The sequence below is a fragment of the Carassius carassius genome, chromosome 32, assembly GCF_963082965.1.
Source record: "Carassius carassius chromosome 32, fCarCar2.1, whole genome shotgun sequence".
NCBI lineage: Eukaryota > Metazoa > Chordata > Actinopteri > Cypriniformes > Cyprinidae > Carassius > Carassius carassius.
The window spans coordinates 874,576-900,707 of NC_081786.1; the positions used below are offsets into that span (position 1 = coordinate 874,576).

Sequence of the window (26,132 nt, forward strand, 5' to 3'; positions counted from 1 at the left end):
ACTCCTGTGCCAACTTCTAGTTTTGCATCATATTCGACAACTCCCAAATCAACTTCCCATTTCCTATCAAATATTACAACTCCTGAGCAAACTACCAATTTATCACAAGATACAACAACTCCTAACCCAACTACCAGCTTCACAACAGATAAAGCAACTCCCAACTTAACTACTAGTTTTGCGGCAGGTATGTCAACTCCCATGCTAACTACTAGTTTCAAATTAGATACCACAACTCCTCAATCAACCATCAGTTTTGCAACATTTATGACAACTTCCAAACCATCTACCAGTTACACATCAGGTAAAACAACTCCTGAGCCAACTATCAGTGTAGCACCAAAAACGACAACTCCCAACCCAACTACCAGTTTTGCGACAGATAAAACAACTCCTGAGCAAACCAATTTTGCATCAAATAAGACAACTCCAAACCCAACTACCAGGTTCGCACAAAATAAAACATCTTCAGATTCAACTACCACTTTAGTTCCATATACGACAACTCCTGATCCAATTACCAGTTTTCCTTCATATACGACAACTCCCAACCCATCTACCAGTTTCTTATCAGATAAAACAACTCCCAAGCCAGCTATCAATTTAGCACCAGATACTACAACTCCCAACCCAAATACCAGTTTTGTGCCAAAAACAACAACTCCCATGCCAACTACCAGTTTTGAATCACATACGACAACTCCCGAATCAACTTCCAGTTTCGCATCAGATAATACAACTCCCGAGTCAACTACTAGTTTATCATCAGATACAACAACTCCCAACCAAACAACAAGCTTGGCATCAGATAAAGCACCTCCCAACGTAACTACAAGTTTTGCGTCAGGTACGTCAAATCATGTGTTAATTACTAGTTTCGCATTAGATAAGACAACTTCCAACCCAAATACCAGTTTTGCCTCATATATGAAAACTTCCAAACCATCTACCAGCTTCGCATCAGATAAAACAACTCCCAAGCTAACTAACAGTTTAGCACCAGAAACAACAACTCCCAACCCAACAACCAGCTTTGCATCAGATAAAACACCTACCAATGTAACTACAAGTGTTGCGTCAGGTACGTCAAATCATGTGTTAATTACTAGTTTCGCATTAGATAAGACAACTTCCAACCCAAATACCAGTTTTGCCTCATATATGAAAACTTCCAAACCATCTACCAGCTTTGCATCAGATAAAACAACTCCCAAGCTAACTATCAGTTTAGCATCAGATACAAAAACTCCCAACCCATCTACCAGCTTTGCATCAGATAAAACAACTTCCAAGCTAACTAACAGTTTAGCATCAGATAAAACAACTCCCAACCCATCTACCAGCTTTGCATCAGATAAAACAACTCCCAAGCTAACTATCAGTTTAGCATCAGATACAAAAACTCCCAACCCATCTACCAGCTTTGCATCAGATAAAACAACTTCCAAGCTAACTAACAGTTTAGCATCAGATAAAACAACTCCCAACCCATCTACCAGCTTTGCATCAGATAAAACAACTCCCAAGCTAACTAACAGTTTAGCACCAGATACAACAACTCCCAACCCAACTACCAGTTTTGCACCAGATAAAACAACTCCTAAGCGAACTACCAGTTTTGCCCCAGATACAACGACTCCTGTGCCAACTTCCAGTTTTGCATCATATTCGACAACTCCCGAATCAACTTCCAGTTTCACATCAGATAATACAACTCCTGAGCAAACTACCAATTTATCACCATATACAACAACTCCCAACCCAACTACCAGCTTCACACCAGATAAAGCAACTCCCAACTTAACTACCAGTTTTGTGGCAGGTATGTCAACTCCCGTGCTAACTACTAGTTTTGCGTCATATACAGCAACTCCTGATGTAACTACCAGGGTCACATTACAAACATCAACTCACAATAAGGCTACAAGTTTCCCATTACATACAACAATTCTCAAGCCAACTACTAATTTCACATCACATGCAATAACTCCCAACCCAACTACCAGTTTTACATCCTATACAGCAGCGCACAATCTAACTACCTGGTTTACATTGTATAGGACAACTTACAATCAAACTACAAGCTTTACATCATATACGACAACTTCCGAGTCAACTAAAAGTTTCCCATTACATACAACAATTATCAAGTCAACTACCAGTTTCATGTCACATATGACAACTCGCAATCCAACTAATAATTTCACATCAAATACAACTCCTATTCCAACTACCAGATTCATGTCACATATGATAACTCATGGATACACTGATCCATCAAAGGCATCGTAAGTGTGCAGTTACCAGTGGAAATCAAGTTTAAAACTCTGTTACAGAATACCAAGTAATCCAATCCATTTTACAGAGAAGACTTAGAAAATCTGGAGAATAAAATGAAAGAATTGGAAAAAGGCAATAAAAGCTATGCAATGATTGTCAAGGAGAATGGTGTTGGTTTTCATTATGTACAAGCCAAAAATACAAAAACCAAAGACATGAACATATGCTACTCTTCAGCTGATGTCACGGTAAACCTAATACCTAAGATGCATTAAAATGTATGATTCATCAGTTATAATGGAAATTCTTCTTTTCACAGTTTGTTGAGAGTCAAAGTGACCTGTCACTTATTAACTGTTCCTGGTCAATAAAAATTTCCAAGGAGGCTTTTGATAAATCACGTCTTGAAAACAATGGAACTGCATTTGTTGGAGTTCTACGGTTCCAAAACTTGAGATATATGGTACTGCATGCTTCCAAATGTTTGCCTTCTATGGAAAGATTCTTAATAAATCTACTTTTGTACAAATGTTTCTCGATCAGTTCGCACACATTTATATCGGATTCATGACTGCTCTCTTGGTTTCTGATTTAGAATCAAACTGAAAATTACACTGTTTTGAACAATGAGGTTTATGGAATAACGATGAGGGCCAAAATCTCCAACCTTACCGACAATATAGACATATTCTTTAAACATAAAGATCTGGTAATGAACCTTTTGTTGTTGAACTTTTGTTAGAATAATTAGACAATGTGAAATCAAAATTAAACTGAATGTGTTTTTACAGACCGATAAGGCATCCTGTGTTTCTTGGGATGGCAAAGGTACATTCATTTATGGCTGTGCTGATCAGTTCCTATCGACAAACCCTGCTCAATCAGTTTTTTTTTTTTTATAATAAATTTCATTTATTGCTCTCTTTTCTTTGAAGGAAAACTTAATTGGACAACATTTGGCTGTAAAACAGAAATCAACAAAGACACCATAAAGTGCTCCTGCTCACACCTGACCTTCTTTGCAGTGCTGATGGTGAGAAACTTATGCTTTTGTAATTCATGTTTCATTTAAAAGATTCCATTAAATCAATATCATTCTTTTAGTCCCTTTCTACGTACATGCTCGAGAACATGTAAACGATGAGAAAAAATGGTTAAAAAATTTCTCCTGTGGATCTGTTTTCTTAGATCCCTCAGTCTCAGTCAAATGCAAACATCACAGCTCTGCATCTGGAATCGCTAACTTTAATTTCTTCTATCGGCTGCGGCATCTCCATGTTTTTTATGGCAGTCGCTTTGTTGATGCATTTCCTGCTACGGTAGAGTATCTTAAAACATATCATATGTTTAGTGCTGTTTAGTAAACAATAATCACTAATAATACACTAAGAAACCGTTTTCACTCAGAAATTGCTAGTGCATTTACAAAGAAACAGCAATGCATTGAATTAAAGTGATGAGTAAAGTGATGAGATCAAAGCTGTAAAGTAATAAAGTTCTTGTTATAAGAATAGCTGTTTTTGTGTTTTAAAAGGAAAGCACAATCAAATCAGGCCACGAAGATCCTGATGAACATGTTTGTGGCTTTGTTTCTACTGAATGGCTCGTTTTTGTCAAACGAGAGCGTCGCTAACACAGGAGACAACGCTGCGTGTGTCTTCATAGCGCTGCTCCTGCATTACTCCATGCTGGCCTCATTCACCTGGTTCTTCATTCAAGCTCTTCATATGTACTTATGGCTCATCAGACAGAACGTCACCATCACAAACTACATGAGGAAGATCACCGTGTTGGGCTGGGGTGAGTTGTGGTTGCAGTCTGTCAGTCACAAAATGTAAGTTATGGGAAACACGAGAGTCAAAGAAAAAACCATACACAAACAAAATCAAATTAAACCCTGTGGATCGTGATGATACATTGATACATTGAACATTATTTATTTAGTTTTTTACCTCTGATTTTGAACTGATTTTGATTGAATTTGAACTGAACATCAAATTTACATTTTTGGGTGAACTGTCCCTTTAACAATGACAACTATGTACACAGTTGTAATGGAACTACAAATATGACTATTGTGTTTTCTGTGTGTTTTTTAGTGTGTCCAGCTCCAATAGTCGTAGTTATCGTTTCTGTAGGAGGATATGAAACAGTGATCCAGAACGCAATGTCTGGAAAAATTACACGAATGTAAGATGTTCTGATGTCACAAATGAATACATTTCTGAATGTCTACAGACTATCTTACTTTATTCTGTTTAATTACAGGTGCTGGATTACAAATCCTTATATTCACTACATAGTGAACATCGGCTACTACGCTTTAGTTTTCATCTTCACGACAGGAATCTTCATCATGATCGTCACTAAAATCATTCAGTCCAGAATCATAAGATCGACTGAAGACAAGAGAAAGACGTTCAGAAAGCATCTGATGATGGTGTTGAGCTTGTTCCTGCTCTTCGGTCTGACGTGGTCTGTGGCGTTCTTCAGTTATGGACCGATGCTCATTCCCTCATATTACATATTCACTGTGCTGAACTCATTTCAGGGTGAGAAACTATCACATGCATCATTACATCTGGTTCAGTAGAACACTTCTGTTTGTCCTACAGATTACAATCAAATTATCTGAATTAATTCATTAATTATTTTTCAAATATTATTTGTTAGTTTTATTTTTTATCTTATAACTGAAATGTATTTTAATTAGTTGAAATAAGCTTCTCTCATTCTTTTTTCAGGGTTTTTTCTCTTCCTGTATTACTACAACATACACAAAGACATTGCGGGTCATTTCTCAGATGATCCAGAAAGCACCGACTCCATTGTTTAATCTAGCAGTCATGCTTCGGAAAATAATAATGTTAATGTAAAGTTGTGCATAGTTAGGACAGAAGGCTTTCTTTGTCTCAGACTTTCTTAGACTGATTTCTTAAACTGATCTGTACAGTTGTTGTTTAATGGGAAACTGTGTAACCGAAATAAAGCTTGAAAACAACACAGAGACAAATGTCAATTATGAACAAGAAAGAATTGTTTAAAATAAGGCATGTACATAAAATAATGGCCCTAAAAAGGTATTTTTGTGGACTAATCTGATATTACTGTTAGATTTACTGAGCACGGAATCATGTGCGTCAGAGCAACTTAAATAACACTGAACCTTATTTAGAAAACAAATTTACTTCTTTATGATTGTCAATGCACTTTTGTATTCTGAAATTTGCAGGGTCATTTTATAAAGACCCACGCGCTGGGTTTTAAAAATCCATGCATGGATGTGAAACATGGTTACTGGAAACACAACACACAAACAAAATAAGAATCAGCTAGTGATCTGTGCATTATTTAACAGTTTATAACTACAGACATATCTCATATCTCAGTATGTCTCATGTGATTGTGATGAAGCTTATAAAACATACGTTTTCATCACGTTTGCATCAACCATGCTTGAAATTTGTCTTTAACCTATTGCAAAGCGAGCTAGTGTAAATGAGCAGCCCATTCAGGAACCTGGAACACAGCTAAGACCAAGCGAGGAACACACCCCAATGAGTCTCTTCATTGTTTTTTTGAGGGGAGAACACAGGAGGATACCGGCTCTACACGAAGGCTATAGAACCTAGCGAACGTGTTAGGGGTCTCCCAGCCCGCAGCTTTACAAATATCTGTCAGCGAGGCACCACGAGCCAGTGCCCAGGAGGATGCATCACTTCTAGTTGAGTGAGCTCGCAACCTGAACGGGCAGGGCACACCCTGAGCCTGATAAACCAGGGTTATGGCATCCACAATCCAGTGGGCCATCCTCTGCTTAGAGACGGCACTCCCCTTCTGCCGGCCTCCGTAACAGACAAAGAGCTGGTCTGAGGTCCTGAAGCTTTGTGTCTGGTCTACGTAGCACCTTAATGCTCGGACGGGACAAAGCACAGCCAGGGCTGGGTCTGCCTCCTCCAAGGGCAGCGCTTGCAGGTTCACCACTTGGTCTTTGAAGGGTGTAGTGGGAACCTTGGGCATGTAGCCAGGCCGGGGCCTCAGGATTACCTGAGAGTCATCCGGCCCGAACTCTAGGCACGATGCATGCAGGTCCCCTACCCTCTTGATGGAGGCCAGTGCAAGCAGGAGCAGAGTTTTCAATGAAAGAAAATTTAGCTTAACTGAATGCAAAGGCTCAAATGGGCCCTGCTGTAGTGATTTAAGCACTAGAGACAGGTCCCAAGAGGGTATACAGGGGGACCGGGATGGATTTAACCTCCTGGCCCCTCTAAGGAACCTGACGATGAGGTCATGCTTACCCAAAGACTTCCTATTCACGGGGTCATGGTACTCAGCAATAGCAGCAACCTGGACTTTGAGGGTGGAGGGAGACCGCCTTCGCTCCAGCCCTTGCTGCAGAAAGGACAGCACGACCACAATCGGACATCTTCCGGGGTCTTCTCGGTGAGAAGAACACCACTCGACGAACAGGTTCCATTCCAAGCGTAAGCGTGTCTCATAGACGGTGCTCTTGCCGAAGTGATGGTGTTCGCTACCTCTTGGGGTAGGTCACCTAGAACCTTCGCGTCCCGTCCAGGGACCAGACATGGAGTTTCCAAAGGTCTGGACGCGGCTTCCAAATGTTGCCCCATCTCTGAGTCAGTAGATCCTTCGTCAGAGGAATTGGCCAAGGAGGGGCTGTCGCAAGGAGCACTAGTTCGGGGAACCAGGTCCATGTGGGCCAATACGGCGCTACTAGCAAGACTTGCTCCTCGTCCTCCCGGACTTTGCACAGTGTCTGTGCGAGAAGGTTTACTGGGGGAAAAGCATACTTGCGTAGGTCGCGCTGCCAGCTGTGTGCCAGTACGTCCGTGCAGAGAGTTCCCTCGGTCAGGGAGTAGAACAACTGGCAGTGAGAGGTCTCTGGAGAAGCAAACAGGTCTACCTGAGCGGCTCTGAACCACCTCCAAATCAGCTGGACCGTCAGGGGATGGAGTCGCCATTCTCCCGGGAGCATTGCTCGAGACAGCTCGTCGGCTGTATGACTGAGCAGGCCTGGAATGTGAATTGCACGAAGTGACCTCAGAACCTTCTCATTCCAAAGGAGGAGGTGGCAGGCGAGTTGCGACATGCGACAAGAGTGCAGACCACCTTGTCGGTTGATGTACGCAACAGTCGCAGTGTTGTCCATTCGGACCAGCACATGCTTGCCTCGTAAGAGACCTTTGAGACGGTTCAAAGCAAGGTGCGCTGTTAACAAATCTAGGCAATTGATGTGCCACTGCAGCTGCGGGCCCGTCCAAACCCCTGAGACTGCATGCCCGTCGTACGTGGCCCCCCAGCCGGAAGTGGTTCTCATCTGTCGGCCGCCAGAACGAGCCCCAGATCGCAGCCGCAGCAACGGTACTCCGCCCCCCTGAAGGTAGCGGAGCCTGGTTCGCAGCTTCGAGAGTGATTTTTCTGCAGTGAGAACATGACTCATCCATGAAAGCCATCTCAGCGTGCTCGACGCCCAGACCTTTTGCTCTTTAGGAAATGCTCTTTTAGTGCTGAGGCGCACAGGGGAATTGGCCGTTTGCAACACGACAGGGGTAGTGCAGCCTGAAGTGTGCAATCCACTCGACACAGGAACGACCGCCGCTGAAGCGCCGTCTCGCCAACACACGAAGCTTCCGAGAGCATGCTGAACTCGTAGTTCACAGCAGACACAGTTGAGCAGAGCGATACTAACGCTCGGCTCCGAAGCGAAAAGCTGAAATGCATTGCACCCGCTGCCTTCTTATACTCACGCAGTGATCAGCGGCAGCTGGGTGCAATAATTGCATGCCAATGTGCATTGGCTCATTTAGTTTACACTGGAAGTAGATTGGTCTATCGAAAGCGATATCCCATATTCGTCAGTCACCGACGTGGCGTCGAGAGTGACCGACTGAAAGGGAACTGTGTATTCTAACCAAAATCGAGCACAAATACAACACAAAGACATAAGTCACTTATGAACAATAATTTTTTTTAAAAATGATCCATGCACATAAAATTATTATCTTAAAAGGTTCATTTTAATTAGATAACTCGAAAAAAAAGTTACTGAAAATGTCTATAATTGTAGAAGGATTGATTATAAAATGACCTGATATAACTTTCATTTATTGAGCATTATAATCATCATTCTGTCTTCTATGTGTGATCATGCATGTAAGAGCAACTCAAACAACACTGACCCTCTTTTACTAAACAAATTCACATCTTAACAATAAAAGAAGTGTCCACATGCCTTTGCGTTCATATATTTGCGTGCTCATTTGATAAAGCAGCTTAATCAAATCCACACACATGGATCTGGTACATATTGGGTGTTTATAAAAAACACAAAAATACAAAACACTGTCAGAATCAGCATATGTTTTCTGCATTATTTAATGTGTTTTACATCTACAGATGCTCTATTATACCTGAATGATTGTCATGAAGCTAATCAAATAAAAAAATCATCATGATGTACTTTCAGGTGCTCTTAAATTATCTAATAACTTCAGTAAATCATGTAAATATGTGAATATTATTCATTAGATGACACAATAACAAAGCAAGTTCCATTTATTGTAAAGAAACATACTAGGTCATTGTTTCTGTGAAAATGTTTATAAGAATCTGATAAATGTTGCTAATTAATATAAATATTGTCTAATAGGCTTTAATAAAGGGTATGCTACCATTGGCATTCTGTTTCTACTTTCATTAAATATAAATATTTGACTAGATAAACTTTACAGGAATTTAACAAGATACAAAATACCCAAATACAAATGATTTACATGTTTTCAAATGAACTGTATGTCACGATTGTAGGAAACAAGCTCTTTAAATGCAGTCTGCATGTTCACTGTCCTGTAGAGTCTGTAATGAGTTCCTGAAATAGAGCAGATCATGGTCCAAACAGTCTATATTAGATTAGTTAAACTTACTAATCTGTTATAATCATTTCATCTTTTCCCTTTTACAGAAATAATGACATAATGAACATCAGTACCAGAATTGCACAGACAGGTAAGATATGATTTATCTATGACCAGTGAAAACAAAATACAAATTAACATGTTCTGCAGTTCTTGGGATGAGCGATTATCGCAACACAATCTGTCATGTCAGTCAATATTGATAATTATCACGATTAATGCCAAATATTAGTTTCTTTCAAGCTGAAAGGCAGATGTCTTCTTCTGATTAAAACTACACAGGTGAACATTTCACAAATTTGAAGCACTATATTCAAAAGACTGATAATAATAAAATAGTTGTCTACGTCAGAATATGATTAAAATGAAGTAAAACACTCTTCAGTATTTTTCCTTAAAATATCTTGTTTTGGCATGTCATACATTAACATCTATAAAAACCTCATGTGTATAGGGTAAAATGTTAATTAATTTTATTCAAATGAACCATTGATCATCTAGAGTATAGTACACAGTTAGATCACGATAAACAAAGGTAAAACCACACATAGCACCTCACTACAATGTAACTATATGGTTTCTATAATATTTGCATGAAAAACAGTAACCTAAATACATTTGGCATAAATACAAACACATAAATGATATAGCCTTATAAGCTTCCATAAGTATATCCAACACTTCTGCCATAATGTTTGGCACATGTCATTGTCTTTTCCTTTCCTTTCACACTTTATTGTGTCTGGTTGTACACTCAAAGCACTTTTCAATCATATGAGGGGATCTCTCCTCAACAACCACCAGAGAGCAGCATCCACCTGATGATACACCAGCACCAGAGCTACACACCAGCTACAGGAGGAGGAGAGGAGAGAGAGATCATTAGGAGGCTGTGACTGACAAGGGTCAGAGAAGGGAATTTGGCCAGGACACCAGGGATACTCCCCAACTCTTTACAAGAAGTGCCTTGGGATTCTTAATGACCACAGAGAGTCAGGACCTCGGTTTAATGTCTCATCCGAAAGGCTTGTTGACCCACACAGAGCACAGGGTGAGCGCCACCTGCTGGCCTCACTAACACCTATCCAGCAGCAAACAAGTTTCCCCAGGAGGTCTCCCACCCAAGAACTTTTCTTGAGCTGTTCCTATAAGATCATATGATTTTAGTATCACTGAGACACTACTAGTTTTTTATTAATCTTTTGGATAACTTTTATATTTTTTTTGTTTAAGTATTTAATTTCATAATTGTTTTATTGATATATACAGTACAGTCCAAAAGTTTGGACACACCTTCTCATTCAAAGAGTTTTCTTTATTTTCATGACTATGAAGATTGTAGAGTCACACTGAAGGCATCAAGGGCTATTTGACCAAGAAGGAGAGTGATGGGATGCTGCGCCAGATGACCTGGCCTCCACAGTCACCGGACCTGAACCCAATCCAGATGGTTTAGGGGTGAGCTGGACCGCAGACAGAAGGCAAAAGGGCCAACAAGTGCTAAGCATCTCTCGGGGAACTCCTTCAAGACTGTTGGAAGACCATTTCAGGTGACTACCTCTTGAAGCTCATCAAGAGAATGCCAAGAGTGTGCAAAGCAGTAATCAAAGCTAAAGGTGGCTACTTTGAAGAACCTACAATATGACATATTTTCAGTTGTTTCACACTTTTTTGTTATGTATATAATTCCATATATAATTCCACATGTGTTAATTCATAGTTTTGATGCCTTCAGTGTGACTCTACAATTTTCATAGTCATGAAAATAAAGAAAACTCTTTGAATGAGAAGGTGTGTCCAAACTTTTGGTCTGTACTGTATATATATATATACATATATATATTAGCATATCAGAATCAAATTGAATAAAAATGGAAAATGTGGCTTTGGAAACGCAGGAATGTAAGTTATTCTGCTGTCACAAATGCATGAGTTTATGAACGTCTATTGATTGCCTTTTTATTAAATTCTGTTTAATTACAGGTGCTGGATTACAGAGACTTTACAGGTTTTTTTTCAATTGCTAGCAAGCGTGTACTAATACTTGAAGTAGTGTTTTGTAAACTCTTAACACACCTAAATCACACAATTAGCCAAATAGTTCATTTTCTGGCCAAAACCACGTTTTGTTTAATAAATACAAACTCTACATTTCAAAATGCTGAATACCTTACTAACTCTATCCAAACACAGCAAACATGATTCAAATTCGATTCATTCGGTCAAAACATTAGCACTATTTCTATCCAACAGAAACATATAGTCAATCATAGCACAGCGACTGTCACAATACTAGCTGATTGCTTTACAAAAACACCATTACTTCTGCATATAATAGATCAAATAAAAATCCATCGTTTTTTTGCAATTTAGCCTTCAGTTTACCTTCAACTGATACCCATCTTACAAGTTTACAAGTCCGTAGACTTTTTGTTCAGTACTTTTGAGCTGCTGTTGTAGCAGAAGTAGAAGTTTTATACTACAGTATATTTAAGGTTTGGAACGTCAGGTCTTCATTTCTGACATGCTGTGTTTATAAGCAAGTCTAAAAAGATCCATGATTTTAGTTTTGGGGGAACTTGTTTGAAAAGAAAATGAAAACGTTTTAGAAAACATGTTAATTGACTGCATATTGTGTGAGAACAACATGAATTGTGTCACAACGAACTGATGTTGTGCTAATTGTGCTCAGAGTCATCCTTCAGACAAAAGGATGTTAGCAATTGAAAAAAAAAATATGTCAAAGGAGTTATATGATTAATTTGACCAAAAGTTTGATTATTTTTAGTCACAGTTTAAGTCATGCAACTGACTTTAATCATATCTGAAATGTATTTGAATTATTTGAAATAAGTTTCTCTGATGTTTTTTTTAGGGATTTTGCATTCTAAGGAATGTTTAAGGAAACGTTCACCCAAAAATTACAATTCTGTCATCATCATATTATATTCAATATTATAAACATAACATTAATAATAAAGTTACATGAAGCTCTATTCCATTGTGACACAAATCTGTTTGAAACTTTTATCTGTTAATATAAAGTTTATCTGCTAAAATGAAGTTAAGAAATGAGCTGAAGACTCAGCTTTTGTGATAAAGAAACCAGCATATGAGACATTTTTGGGTGAACTGTTCCTTTAGTCTGTGTTTCTTGATCAACTGTGTTCACATCACGTTATATTTGATTAAACAAGGCTCTATTTTTGGTTTCTCATTTAGAATCAAACTAAAAACCGGACTGTTTTGAACAATGAGGTTTATGGAATAGCGATGAAGGCCAATATCACCAACCTTACTGTTAATATTGAAATGTTCTTTAAACAGAAAGATCCGGTAATTAAGGTTTTGTTGCAAAACTAATTTGTTATAATGAATAGACGATGTCAAAAGAAAATCAAAAATCAAACATGTTCTTGCAGGTCAGTAAGGCATCCTGCCATTCTTGGGATGGAAACGGTAAATTCATTTATGAATGTATTAATAAGTTCCTGTCAACAAAACCAGTTTATTCATGTAATTAAAATTTGCTCTTTTCTTTGAAGGAGAATTTAACTGATTAAATTAATAAATTTCCTACCGTAAATAAATCAAAACTTAATTTTTGATTAGCAATATGCATTGCTAAGAACTTAATTTGGACAACTTTAAAGATGATTTACCAAACCATCTAGCCCAATTGTAAGTTTTAAAAGAAAATATATTGCACATGAGTTAGTGTTGTCACAAATAAAGATTTTTCTGACTCTTGTTTGCAGTATTGATGCACTGATACCAGCTGTGCTTTTTCTATCTCTTCTCGCTCGTACAGAATATACATTTAACAGCATATTTTTACTCCAAACTCACTTATATAACTCAAATAACTTCATTTTGTGATTCGATGTGGCTTCTTTCAAAATGAGGCAGAATTATATTACTTTCAGTGCTGGGTAGATTAAATACAAACTGTAGTCCGTTACTGATTCCAGATAAAAAAAAAAAAAATTGTAGTTAGAAATGTAATCCATTGCATTACATATTTTAGGTAATGTAATCAGACTACTTGATTACTTTTAGATTACTTTTGACCTAACTCATTTATCACATTGATTTAAATAGAAATCATGTACCATATTGATATAAATATACAAAGAGAAATAAAATAATTCCATTCATTGTTACTAACAACATGAAGTGAATTAAACAATAAATTACATCTTGGTTAACCAAACTCACACTGATTCTGACATTAACGTGAAATGGATTCGTGACACTACACAACATCTTGTAATCAAGACAAGATCTCAATGATTTTGTTGATGGAGTAATCCTAGGAGAAGACATTATAGACATATTTCAAACTTTACTCTCTCACATACACCACTATACTGTCTCTCACACACTAGGAAAGCTTTCACACACACTACCAAACTCGTTCGTTTGGTCCATGTACGTTTTGATGGGTTGTTTTTTTTTTTTTTTTTTTTTTTTATAAACATGTATTTATTGAATTTTAACAGTTTACAAAAACATATAACAGTCAAACTATAAAATAATCCACTCCCCCCACCCCAAACGAAACGAAAAAAAAAAAAAAAAACACTGGGTAACAACATTATATAATCATAAACAGCTTAGGAGGTATCAACTTTAGGGACATATCTCCTTCAGGTTTCCAGAGTATCCTCGACTTCACAGTTCTCCAAGAATGCAAGAAAGGGATTCCAAATCTCTCTGAATTCGGCTGATTTCTTTTTCACTGTGTATGTTAACTTCTCAAGGATAAGGCATGATGATAGTTTTTTCAGCCATCGACCAACAGAAGGGCTCTTGACATCTTTCCAACAGAGAGAAATCAAGCGTCTAGCTTGGACTAAACATAAGTCTGTAATTTTCTTTTCTTTGCGGTTTAACATGCAGTCCTTTGGATACAAATTAAGAATACAAAGTGCAGGATTGTCAGGCACTGGATTTAAGGTCATCTTAGAAATACATTTTATAACTTCATTCCAGAACTTTCGTATCTCTGAGCAGTCCCACAGACAATGAAATAAGGTGCCCTTTTCGAAATTACATTTAACACAGATATCAGGAATATTAGGATTCATCTTATTCAGTCTTTCGGGAGTAACATAAGTCCTCATAATCCAATTATATTGAATCAATTTAAGATGGGTATTTATTGTTAAAAGTTGTGCTCTAGAGCACACCTCTATCCAGTCCTCTTCTGAGATATCTGTTTGTAAGTCATTTATCCATTGAGTTTTCTTATGCTCAGTAGAGTCTTTATGGTTTTTCACCAGGGTATTATAGAGTAAAGATATCTGACCCTTGCCAGTACAGTTATTCACAGCTAGGTTTTCTAACGTGGACAAGCGGGGTTGTATATAGGAATGTGTCTGTGCATAAACAAAACTCCTTAACTGTAAATATTTGAAAAAGTGCGTCCGAGGTATATCATATCATTTCTAAGTTCCTCAAATGAAGCTAGTTTACTTTCCTTATATAGATCCATAACTTTACAGATGCCCTTAGTTGCCCACATTTTAAAACCTTGGTCTTTTTTTCCAGGAGAAAAGTTATCATTCCCCCATATTGGTGAAAAGCCTGAAAACAAAGTAGATTCACCGCGAAATGACTGTACATTGTGCCAGACATTAATTGTGTTTCTCACAAAGGGGTTATCAGTGAGCCGCTTTAGTTTTTTGACAGATGCAGAGTATAAATAAGTGTCAAGTCGCTGGCCTTTAGTACAGATACTTTCAATTTGCACCCATGGTAAGTAAGGTTCAGGTGAAAACCAGTACATTGCAGCTCTAATTTGAGCAGCCCAAAAGTACCATTGTAAATTAGGTAATTGTAATCCTCCTCTCTCATAAGGCAGGTAAAGAAGTGACAGTCTCAACCTTTACCTCCTGTTATTCCAAATAAACTTAGTAAATAGTTGCTTCATTTTGGAAAAGAACTGTGGCGGCGGGGGTAAAGGAATGGATTGAAATAGGTATAAAAACTTTGGTAATATATTCATCTGGATTATATTTATACGCCCTATAAGAGAAATTGGCATTGTTGACCAGCTATTCATGGATTCATTTACTGTAGAAATCATGGGATCATAGTTGCAGAATATGAAATCTTTAATGGATGGGGTGATAGTGATACCGAGATATTTAAATCCATTTACCGCATCATTGAAAGGGTGTTTTATCACTGGATTTGTTCGCTCCTGCTTGTTCAGGAACATAATAGAGGATTTTGTATCGTTTGGTTGTTTTCTTTTTGTTTATTTTTTAATTAACTTTTTTTGGCTCACTGGTAGAAAATTGATAAACAACTTTAAAGGTAATTTTCCACACAAGGGCGTTGAGTAGCATGAGTAGAGCCCGACCGAAAAAGGTTTTTTGGTAACCGATACCGATATTAGGTTGTAAACGATACCGATATATCGGCCGATATTCTTTGTGTGTATATTTTCTTAAAGTATATAAATAAACATAATATATGTACATAAACACTTTTTTTTTGTAATGATCACTCAAATGTGGTGATCAAACACTTAATATGATATGTAACAGAGGCAGGGAATTTAACAACTTAACAATAAACTTTATTATCTAAAATGAGTCTGACATCAGTGCACTAAACACTAAACTTCACTTAATTTATTATAAATAACTTTAAAACACAAAAAACTTTTAAAACACAAACAAAATATATATAACTTGATTCAAGAAAATAATCCAGGTATCTGTGTAGGACAAGCTATTGCCGATACAACAGGGACATGTTTATGCAGCACAGCTTTTCCAAATGTAATGACATGTTTAAAAAACAATATTTATCCATCAAAAATATGACAGTAAATTTCATTTTTATGACTGGATTTCACAATTCTGTCTGCGTTTTCTGCATTGCGGAAATCAAAGGATCCTACTAATGTAGTAAACGAGTATGGTTAGCTCATTGTGAGAGTAAAACATAAGGACATTGTTTATTTATTTTATAGCACTGCGTCTCACCAAGTAGGGGACAATATATCATTAAATCACCTAGCATTAAACCTTTCAATCTGCTACATTACTGACTGTACCGACAAACTATGCTGATTTAGGAAATGTGATGTGACCAATGTGATATGCATGAGTGACATAGTAGTTTTAACGGCCGGGGGTTAACGTTATATTGGACTTATATTGAAAAGGTTATGGAAAGTTATGGAGTCATGGTTTATTTTACTTCATAATAAGTTATGTATTTTACAAACTAGTTAGCAACTTACCATGAAAACACTGGTTGACTGGTTGACTGCTGTTGTCTGAACAAGAGAACTCACCAGTAGCAAACAATTGAGTTCTCCTCGGCCGATAAAATCTGCTAAACGATAAATTGGTCAGGATCTAATCATGAGACAACCCTTTCCACTGATTGCTCAACCAAAGCTGAACCTGTTCACATTGAGATACTATTAGTTTTAATTTTTTTAATGGTTTTAGGTTTAGTTTTGTTCACACTAAGAACCCTTTTAGGTTTAGTCTTTTTAATTTTTCACTCTAAGAACACTTGTCTCTGTGTGTTTTCAGTGTGTCCGGCTCCAATAATCGTAGTTATTTTTTCTATAAGAGGATATGAAGCAGTGATTATAAACACAACTAGAGCTGTAGATCCTGACGGGTTCGGGCTCAATTTATGTTATTTTACACATGCTCGGGGCGGGCTCGTCTTGCGCGGTAAATGAGCAGTGTTTTGTGATGTGTTTCGATTAGGGCGAGAAAGATGTGAAAATGTATGCTGAGTACTGTAGGTGTAACGGAGGCTTGCCTCTGGTGATTACGTTTTGGTTGCACCAGCAACTAAAGCAAAGTCTGAGGTGTAGAAAAGTTTTGATCATGTTTATAAAGACAATAATGAGCCATTGGGTTATATTGTCTTAATTTCGTTATTGCCAAATACCCATCTTAATTTAGAATATATCTTAATTTATTTGTAAAGAAAGACTTGTTTTTATTGGTGCGTTGGCTAATTTATAAGCTAAATGAGCCTATGTCTATTTAGAGTGCTGAGATGTTACAATGTCACAGAGGACTTATTTTATTTCTTTGTTCCAACTTCCAAGTGGCCTATAGCCTACTTTAGTCATAAATAAATTGTTAAAACATGTATAAATGATTCAGTCTTAAGGAAAAAGAGCTGTGTGCGTGCGCACATTCGAATAATGTCGGGCTGTAAACGGGTTCTGATATCTGATATGTATTCAAATTAATTGAAAAAAGTATCTTTGATCCTTTTTTCCCCCCAGGTTTCTTCCTCTTCCTGTATTACTACCACATTCACAATGATGTCGCGGGTCAGTTCTCTGATGATCCAGAAAGCACCGACTCCAACACAACCATCACTCAATCCAGCATTAATGATGCAGAAAATATTCATATCTATCATACTTAAGACAGAAGGCTTTCTTTGTCTTAGACTTCTTTCTCTTAGATTAAAATGATGTATTTACATAAAAATTATGATTTTAAAAAGGGTCAATTAAAACAAATGACAAATATCTGTGGATCATTACTAAAACTTGTAGAAGGATTGAATTGTGCTTTCAAATCTCTGATATGATCTGATTTGTTGAGCATTATAATCATCCATATGTGATCATGTGTGTGTCAGAGAGACTCAAACAACACTGAACCTTATTTAAAAAATTTAATAAAATAAGAAATGCATCTTCATATCAGTATGAATGTTGACAAGCATTTGGATTCTGACATTTGCATGGTCATTTTATAAAGCATCCCACTAAAATCCACAAACACGGATGTGAAACAAATTTGGTTACAGGAAACACACACACACACACACACACACACACACACACACACACACACACACACACACACACACACACACACACACAGTCAGAATCAGTGAATCAATCTGTTTTATGTTGCTAATTATTATCTGTTATATTTCCCAGTATTTCTCATGTGATTCTAACTGAATTAATTTTTTTAATCATGACAGACTGACTCCAAAATCATTTATTCACTTGAGTCACACTTACAAATATATAAATTAAGTGCGTCATGAAATATCAAAGCGAATGGAAATGGGAGAAATGTGCACAAATACACTAACAAAGTATAAAACCATGACATTTTATGCATTTATACCAAGTCAGGTAACCATTAATCAAATTAAATTGTCAATAGCATCTTCTAATCTTTTGTTTTGTTGCTATTGTTAAATAGTAAAAAGTTTTTTTATATTTATATTGTTCTCTGTGAGCAAGGCCTTGATAAACTGGACCTGAATATTATCAGATACTGAAATTCTGTTAAATTGCAAATAAACATAAAATGCTAAAATGAGTAAATGTAAATATGATTTGCATGTTTTCAGATGAACTGTATGTCAGTGTCCAGCGGCTCTGAGCTGCGGCTCATAATCAAACAGCTTCATATGTGGACACATCAAACTCTCTCAACTCTGAGAAAAAAATCTAATCAAATAAACATTCGTGTTTCTATCAGGCCGCTGTCTCTGGGAATTATGTCTGGACAAAAGCAGAATTTGCTGTGGCTGATGATCATCTGTTGTGTTTTACGCCAGATAAGTATGTTGCTTTAAAAATTCATTTATAGCTCAAAAAGAATTATGTGCCAATGAATATGTTGTTTGGTGCACATTATATGTGTGTGTGAAAGTAAATGTGGGCATATCAATTTTGACATTTAATATAGTGTTATACCATGTTATACATTATTACCTAATAGTTTAATAATGTTGTGTTTGTGCAGCCTGCTCAGATGAACTGATAATCCAAGTCAATTCGTCAGATGAGTGTTTCTGGAACCAAAGTAACTCAACAATTCCAGGTAGATGTGAAATATACTGTTAACATGACTGTGTGAATACAGCATATTTATCATCTGAGAACATTTGAGACGACTGACAAACTCACTGAGTTAATTTCTTATTTCCTTTAGATATAAAATGGACATGTCTGACCGCTCATGAACCAACAGGAACTGTTAAACTAAATATCTCTACTCTTGGTATAACCTACTTATGTTTTATTTATAAACCATTCTTGAGTCCAAAGCTCTTTAAAAGGTATTTTTTTTTACAAATGTAAGTGTTTTCTGTGGTTTCAGGACAGTGCAGATCATACAGTCTCAGCATAAAACAGGATAAGAATTATGAAATCATAATGAACGAGATGATTCAAGGCATAAAACTGTGGATATTACCAAATGGATCTAATTATTCAGTCCAGAATTCATCAGGTGTGTGTTGTGTGTGTGTGTGTGTGTAGGACATCCCCTACAGTCACAGCACAGTTGTTTAATTGGAGTCTGAATATGAATTGTCCTGTAAGCTCTGTAAAGAGATCTCAAGAAAGTGCATTTTGTTTAATCTCTTCTCTTTTACAGGAATTAAGACTTGCCAGGCACAGGATGGTATAATGAGCATCAGCGCCAGAATTGGTAAGATAAGATTTATCCCCTGTTTGGTAACACTTGGAATATAAAATATATTAAATTAAAATTAAATTAAATGTATGCATTTAGCAGACACTTTTATCCAAAGCGACTTACATTGCATTCAGGCTAACAATTTTCTCCTTGCATCCAGTGGGGACACAATTATGGATTATAATGACTTACACTATGTTTTTACGTGTTGCGTTGCATCACGCCACATAAACATGAAAAACCATGTCTGCATTTGTGATCGGAGAAATTACAAACAACAAGCGCTACTCTACACTGCTCAAAACTCGCGTCAGTGATAAATTCTTTAAATATGAAAACGTACTTACAGACTTTGAGTCAGAACAGCAGACATTGTAGTCTTTTCTCCTAGGATCAGGAAACAGTCCTCCATAAAATGCTCTTCACACATCTGAATATTTGGGTTGAACTGAACAGTGTTGTAAATACAGTTTAATCACTGATTTCCTCTTTTTGATTTTTGCTTTCGCAATGAAACACACAGTGTCTTCACAACATGGTGGTGGCGTTGGCCGCAACAATAAAGTTACGCCTTCTTTCTTTGCATGAACATTTGGATGGTGTTATGCAAATTTTCCCACGTCCTGATGTAGACATGTGGGGGCGTGTTTAAACAAGGTGTTTTTAGGAGGGGTGGAAGAGCCTTTACTTTTTTAATAAAGAATAATCACATTATTGGTGCACATGCAAATGTAGTCATTACCTCAGAGTAAGCTATCAGAATTTAAACTTTAAACAAGCACGATGCTTAAAACAAGCAAAAATAAAAACAAGCATTCTCATAACCCTTTGGCATGTGTAATATATATATATATATTTCATAATTATGTTGAATTTTGTGTTTTAATCTCTTGAGGATGTCAGAACATTGAGGCTGTTGATCCTGAAGAGAAATGTACAAACGCCCTATATAACAATGACATATGCAGCGGTAAGTCTGTTATAAACTAAGTCTAGATTTATAAACTGCTTTTCAGTAGTTGTTTCAGTTACCTGTTTCACACCCATCAAGGTTTGATCTCAGAATCAAAATACATTTAGTAACATAAATTTAAAAGTGAACTGAAGTCAGTTTTTTTCCTTTAGTGAAAAATCACTACATTGGGTAATATTTGTCAAGCCCCTAGACTCATTCGTTGTGTTTCCTCCCCATGTTTGCTGTGTTCCCTTTTAATTAGTCATTTCTCGCACCTGTGTCTTCCCAATCATCCTGTGTTTAAAAGGATTTAAATCAATGGATTATTATAATGCATTCTCATCTCAAGGCGTCATATACTGACCCTTTTGACTTTTCTTCAACATCCTACCCATATGGCACCCTCTAGCGTCAATATGAGAGACAGACTATGGGTTAGGGTTAGGGTTAGACCGCTAGGAGGCTAATCTGTGGTGATTGGTCAATTTCATTTCCATTTCATTATGCCTGTAATGGCTGACAAAGCAGCGTATGTGAGCTCAGTGTTGCTCTGTGTACAGTGTTACTGAGGCAATTTTTCTGCTTCAAAAGCGTCACCTAGTGGAAAATAATTCATTAGCATTTTGTGTGCGGGCACTATGCTAAAGTTCGTTTCAATGATTCAGAGTCAACTCTTTCTTTTGAGAGGTAATAACATTATATACGGTGCACTTTAAGATTTAAAAATTTACAGGATGTTTTCATTCACTTAGAGCTGTGTTACACACTTCATGAAAGGTAATTTTCAAAAATCCATAACAGGGGCACATTTACACGTATTTGTTAAAATGTAGTTGCTTTGGAAAGCATTCTGACTGATTCATTCACGATAAGTTGAAACTGTTTAATGCTTTAAATGAACAGTTATTGAAAGCAAGACAAAATCAACATGACTGGACTGTCAATAATAAATATTTGAACATTGTTAACCAACATACATACATTAAAGCACTTTAATCTTTAAGATTTTTTCAGTTATTAATTACAAGAAATTTTGCTCATTATTTACTTTTTCTATTGAAGGTAAAGAAGGAAACAGATACATTCTGCATTTAAATGAGAGTGAATGGATTTGTGTGACCTGCCATGATGGAAGATCAACCACCATTAGTCCATCGTCAAACACTATATCTTACAATCTAACTACCAGTTTCACATCACATATGACAATTGAAAAACCAATTTTCACTGTCAAACCACCTGAGATAACTTACAATCTTACAAACTCACAAACTGTCGAGCAAAACGGCGAGGCTGGATATATTGAACCTTCAAAGGCTTCGTAAGTGTGCAGTTACCAATAGTTTTCAAGTCTAAAACTTTAACTTTATTACGGAACACCAAGTGATTCAATCCATTTTACAGAAAAAACCTGAAAGACATTAAGTCACTGGTGGAGAAGATGAAAAATGACAGTATAACCAATGCGGCAATTGTCATGGGGGATGTTATTGGTGTTCTTCTAAGACAACCCATGGGCAAAGAAACCAAAGACATGGACATATGCTACTCTACACATCAGAACACAATAAACGTAAAGCCTGAGAAGCATTAAAACATGTCCCTCTTGGGAGGAATTTACATTTATTAAGCCATTTGTTCTTTCCACAGCTTGTTGAGAGCAACCAGGAGACAGAATTCCCCTGGTGTGTAAAGATCCCCAGTGAGGCCTTTAATAAATCAAGACTGGAAAACAATGGAAATGCATTTGTAGGAGTTTTACGGTTCATAAACATGGCAAACAAGGTTTGCAATCTTCAAAAATTTTACTTCTGGACACTTTTCTTGATCTGTTGTGTTCACAAATATTTATGTTTGACTGCTGTATTATTATATGGTTTCTCGTTTAGAATGAAACTGAATCTCACATTGTATTGAACAATGATAGTTATGGAATAACGATGGGGGCCAAAATCTCCAACCTTACCAACAATATTGACATATTCATTAAAAAACCTAACACGGTAATGAAGGTTTTGTTGAACTTACTTCGTTATAATGACCAGACAATGTGAAAATAAAATAAAAAATCAAGCTTGTTCTTACAGGTTGGCAGTAATGCGTCCTGCGTTTCTTGGGATGAAAAAGGTAAATTCATGTATGGCTTATCAGTTGCTTTCGACAAACCCAGTTTAATTTCAATAATTATAATTACTTCCTTTTCTTAGAAGGAGAGCTTAAATGGACAACATTCGGCTGTGAGACAGAAACATTTAACAACAACACCATAAAGTGCTCCTGCTCACATCTGACGTTCTTTTCAGTGCTGATGGTGAGAAGAAAAACTTACACTTTCATCATTCATGTTTCCTTTAAAGATCCCATTAAATCTAGGGGTGTATCGCATTGTGATATTTTGTTTGCCGATATTGTATATATTCTCAAAAACTCTCTCTCATGGTGGGGGGACATTCAACATCTTCATTTATTTTATTGTTTTAAAATGATTTTGTTTTCTTTAGGAATCCTGCAAGCACTTCCTTTTTATTTAAATTAAACAGATCTAATTATTTTGTTCAGATCAAAATGTTATGACATTGTATGTTACAGTTGTAAACTGTGAACCTTTAAAGCAGGGTCTAAAAATATATATGATCATTTTATAAAACACGTATACATTTGAATAAAGGATCCTGCAAGCACTTTAATTTTCCTCCCTTTACTCGTACGGCACAAAAAGTGGTTCAATAACGTAAAATGTTACAGGGAATGATTACTGCAAATGAAGATCCCACTGTGTTCTGGTTTTCATTATTTATTTATTGCTAAGGTTTGCATATGGTGGTGTCGTCTTAATGACAGCATTCCAAAAATCATATCATTCTCCTACAATAAGAAATATCCCAATATATCGCCTTGCTTACAGTATCGCAAAATAATCGCTCAAATACCGTATCGCAAACCATGTATCGTGAGACCTATCATATCGCCAGATTCTTACCAATACACAACTAATTAAATCAATATATTGGTCCATGTCTAGATGCTTATAAACATGTAAAAGATGACAAAAAAGACAAATACATGCATTAAAAACTTGCTAAGATTGCTTACAAGTAACAAATGGTTTTAAAAAACTTCTTGCTGATCTGTGTATATCGTTGTCTTTTATCAGAAACCTTACCCTCAGTCAGATGCAAAAGACAAAGCGCCGAATCAGGAATCATTGACTTTCATCTCTTCTATCGGCTGTGCAATCTCCATACTTTTTCTGGCTGATGCTTTATTTATTCATTTCATGCTACGGTAGAGTATCTTAAAGTATATTATATAGTCTGTGCTGTTTAGTAATTGATAATCACTAATAATACACCAAGAAACAATTTTTACTCAGAAAATGATAGTAAATTTCCCAAATAATAACAAAGAAACAGCAAGTACCCATTGAATTAAACTTGAAATTTTAAAGAAACAGTATTTTGATGTAAAACATGTTTCAAGTGATAAGCTCAAAGCTTTAAATAATGAAAGTTCATGTTACAAGAAAAGTTATTTTTGTGTTTTAATAGGAAAGCCAAGTCAAATCAGGCCACGAAGATCCTGATGAACATGTTTGTAGCTTTGTTTCTACTGAATATCTCGTTTTTGTCAAACGAGAGCGTCGCTAACACAGGAGACAACGCTGCGTGTGTCTTCATAGCGCTGCTCCTGCATTACTCCATGCTGGCCTCATTCACCTGGTTCTTCATTCAAGCTCTTCATATGTACTTATGGCTCATCAGACAGAACGTCACCATCACAAACTACATGAGGAAGATCACCGTGTTGGGCTGGGGTGAGTTACACACTCAGAACCAAATGGTACAAAAGCTGTCAATGGGGCAGTACTCTTTCAAAAGTTTCTATTTAGGTGTAAAGGTAGAATTTAAACTAAATAAAAATATTGAAATAGAAATATTGCTTTTGCAACTACCTGAAACGAGAATGATTCAGTAACAAACAATATATATATATATATATATATATATATATAATATATATATATATTGCAGTGTGTCCGGCTCCAGTAGTCACAGTTATCGTTTCTGTTGGAGGATATAAAGCAGTGATCCTAAACACAACATCTGAGAAAATCACACGAATGTAAGTTGTTCTGCTGTCACAAATGCATAAAGCTATGAACGTCTAATGATTGTCTTCTTTGTAATGTTTCATTATGTTTAATTACAGGTGCTGGATTTCAAATTTTTATATTCACTATATAGTGAACATCAGCTTCTATGCTTTAGTTTTCATCTTCATCATGATCATCATTGCGGCTGTTCAGACTAGAAACATAAGATCGACTGAAGACAAGAGAAAGACGTTCAGAAAGCAGCTGATGATGGTGTTGAGTTTGTTTCTGCTCTTCGGTCTGACGTGGTCTTTGCCGTTTTTCAGTTATGGACCGATGCTCATTACCTTATATTACATATTCACTGTGCTGAACTTGTTTCTGGGTGAGAAACAATCAATTGTATTTACATTTGTTTTAGAATACTTCTATTTCTCCTGTATAGATTTAATTACATTATTTGAATTAAAGGTACATTTTTAAAGATATTTGCAGTAAAATATCCAAAAACCACTAGGCTAGTGTTATATATTTTGTCCAGCTGATTACTAACAATATCTCTAATGTTTTCAACTACTTGTAAATCCTGAGAAAGTTCCCAAATCGTTGAACTCGTATTAAATCCATGATTAATCTTTCCATCTTATTGATGTCCGTCAGCGGTTGGGTAGAAAACAACAAATCCCATAATTCCACGCTCCTCCTTAGCGTCATCAAACCACGCGATTGTTATTGTTTTGATAGTGCGCCCTCTAGTGGCAGGTCCTACAACCTGTACCTTTAATCAATTAATTATTATTTTAAATAAAACATATTGTTTTAAATTATTATAATTGGTTGTTGTATATATTTTTGAATACTTTTCAAATAAAATATTCTAAAAAAAATGTTTAAATCAATTATTTTATTGATTGTAATGGGTTTTTAAAGTAGGCATACAATTCATTTGACCAAAAGTTTGAGTCACAGTTTAAGTCATGCAAATGACTTTAATTATATCTGAAATGTATCTAAATTAGTTGAAATAAGGTTCTCTGATCTTTTTGTTGTTTTGTTTTGTTTTTTCAGGGATTTTCCTCTTCGTGTATTACTACCACATCCGCAATGATGTTGAGGGTCATTTCTCCAATGATCCAGAAAGCACCAGCTCCACTAGAAAAATCACTTAATTTAGCATAAATGCTGCAGAAAATATTAATATCTATCATACTTATGACAGAAGACTTTCTTTGTCTCAGACTTTCTTAGACTGATTTCTTTAACTCATCTGTACAGGCGTTTTTTGTACAGGGGAAAATTCCTCCTGTAGCTGGTGATCCCTCTGCTCCTTCTTGTTGCCTTACTGTGTTTTATCAGTTCAAACTTCTTCAGTTTTCTACCTTGGCTAGAATAGTTGATCAGTTGAAGCCATCGGATTC

General features: G+C 36.4%; 2 protein-coding genes across 2 annotated transcripts in view; both read left to right on the forward strand.

The window, feature by feature from the left end:
- The first annotated feature begins 1,161 nt into the window (after positions 1–1,161).
- LOC132113343 (adhesion G-protein coupled receptor G1-like) overlaps positions 1,162–26,132 on the forward strand; it is a 51,826-nt gene continuing 26,855 nt past the window's right edge. The window contains exons 1-9 of the mRNA XM_059521140.1: positions 1,162–2,288; positions 2,366–2,528; positions 2,600–2,743; positions 2,876–2,989; positions 3,072–3,108; positions 3,216–3,313; positions 3,469–3,599; positions 3,815–4,080; positions 4,380–4,470. Of these exons, the coding sequence (XP_059377123.1) occupies positions 1,162–2,288; positions 2,366–2,528; positions 2,600–2,743; positions 2,876–2,989; positions 3,072–3,108; positions 3,216–3,313; positions 3,469–3,599; positions 3,815–4,080; positions 4,380–4,470 (2,171 nt within the window). The remainder of the gene's footprint in view (positions 2,289–2,365; positions 2,529–2,599; positions 2,744–2,875; positions 2,990–3,071; positions 3,109–3,215; positions 3,314–3,468; positions 3,600–3,814; positions 4,081–4,379; positions 4,471–26,132) is intronic.
- On the forward strand, positions 18,736–21,946 carry LOC132113113 (uncharacterized). The gene is made up of 7 exons (XM_059520944.1): positions 18,736–18,804; positions 18,989–19,066; positions 19,178–19,246; positions 19,346–19,477; positions 19,625–19,678; positions 20,562–20,636; positions 21,684–21,946. The coding sequence occupies exons 1-7, from the start codon at positions 18,741–18,743 to the stop codon at positions 21,944–21,946; spliced, it is 735 nt and encodes a 244-aa protein (XP_059376927.1). The 5' UTR covers positions 18,736–18,740.

Excerpts from the sequence above, each read along its gene's own strand:
- LOC132113113 (XM_059520944.1), top strand. The coding sequence starts at position 18,741 with ATGTCTGGACAAAAGCAGAATTTGCTGTGGCTGATGATCATCTGTTGT. Across the intron at positions 19,067-19,177 it reads AAGTAACTCAACAATTCCAG|ATATAAAATGGACATGTCTG; the intron begins GTAGATGTGAAA and ends TATTTCCTTTAG. Across the intron at positions 19,247-19,345 it reads ACTAAATATCTCTACTCTTG|GACAGTGCAGATCATACAGT; the intron begins GTATAACCTACT and ends CTGTGGTTTCAG.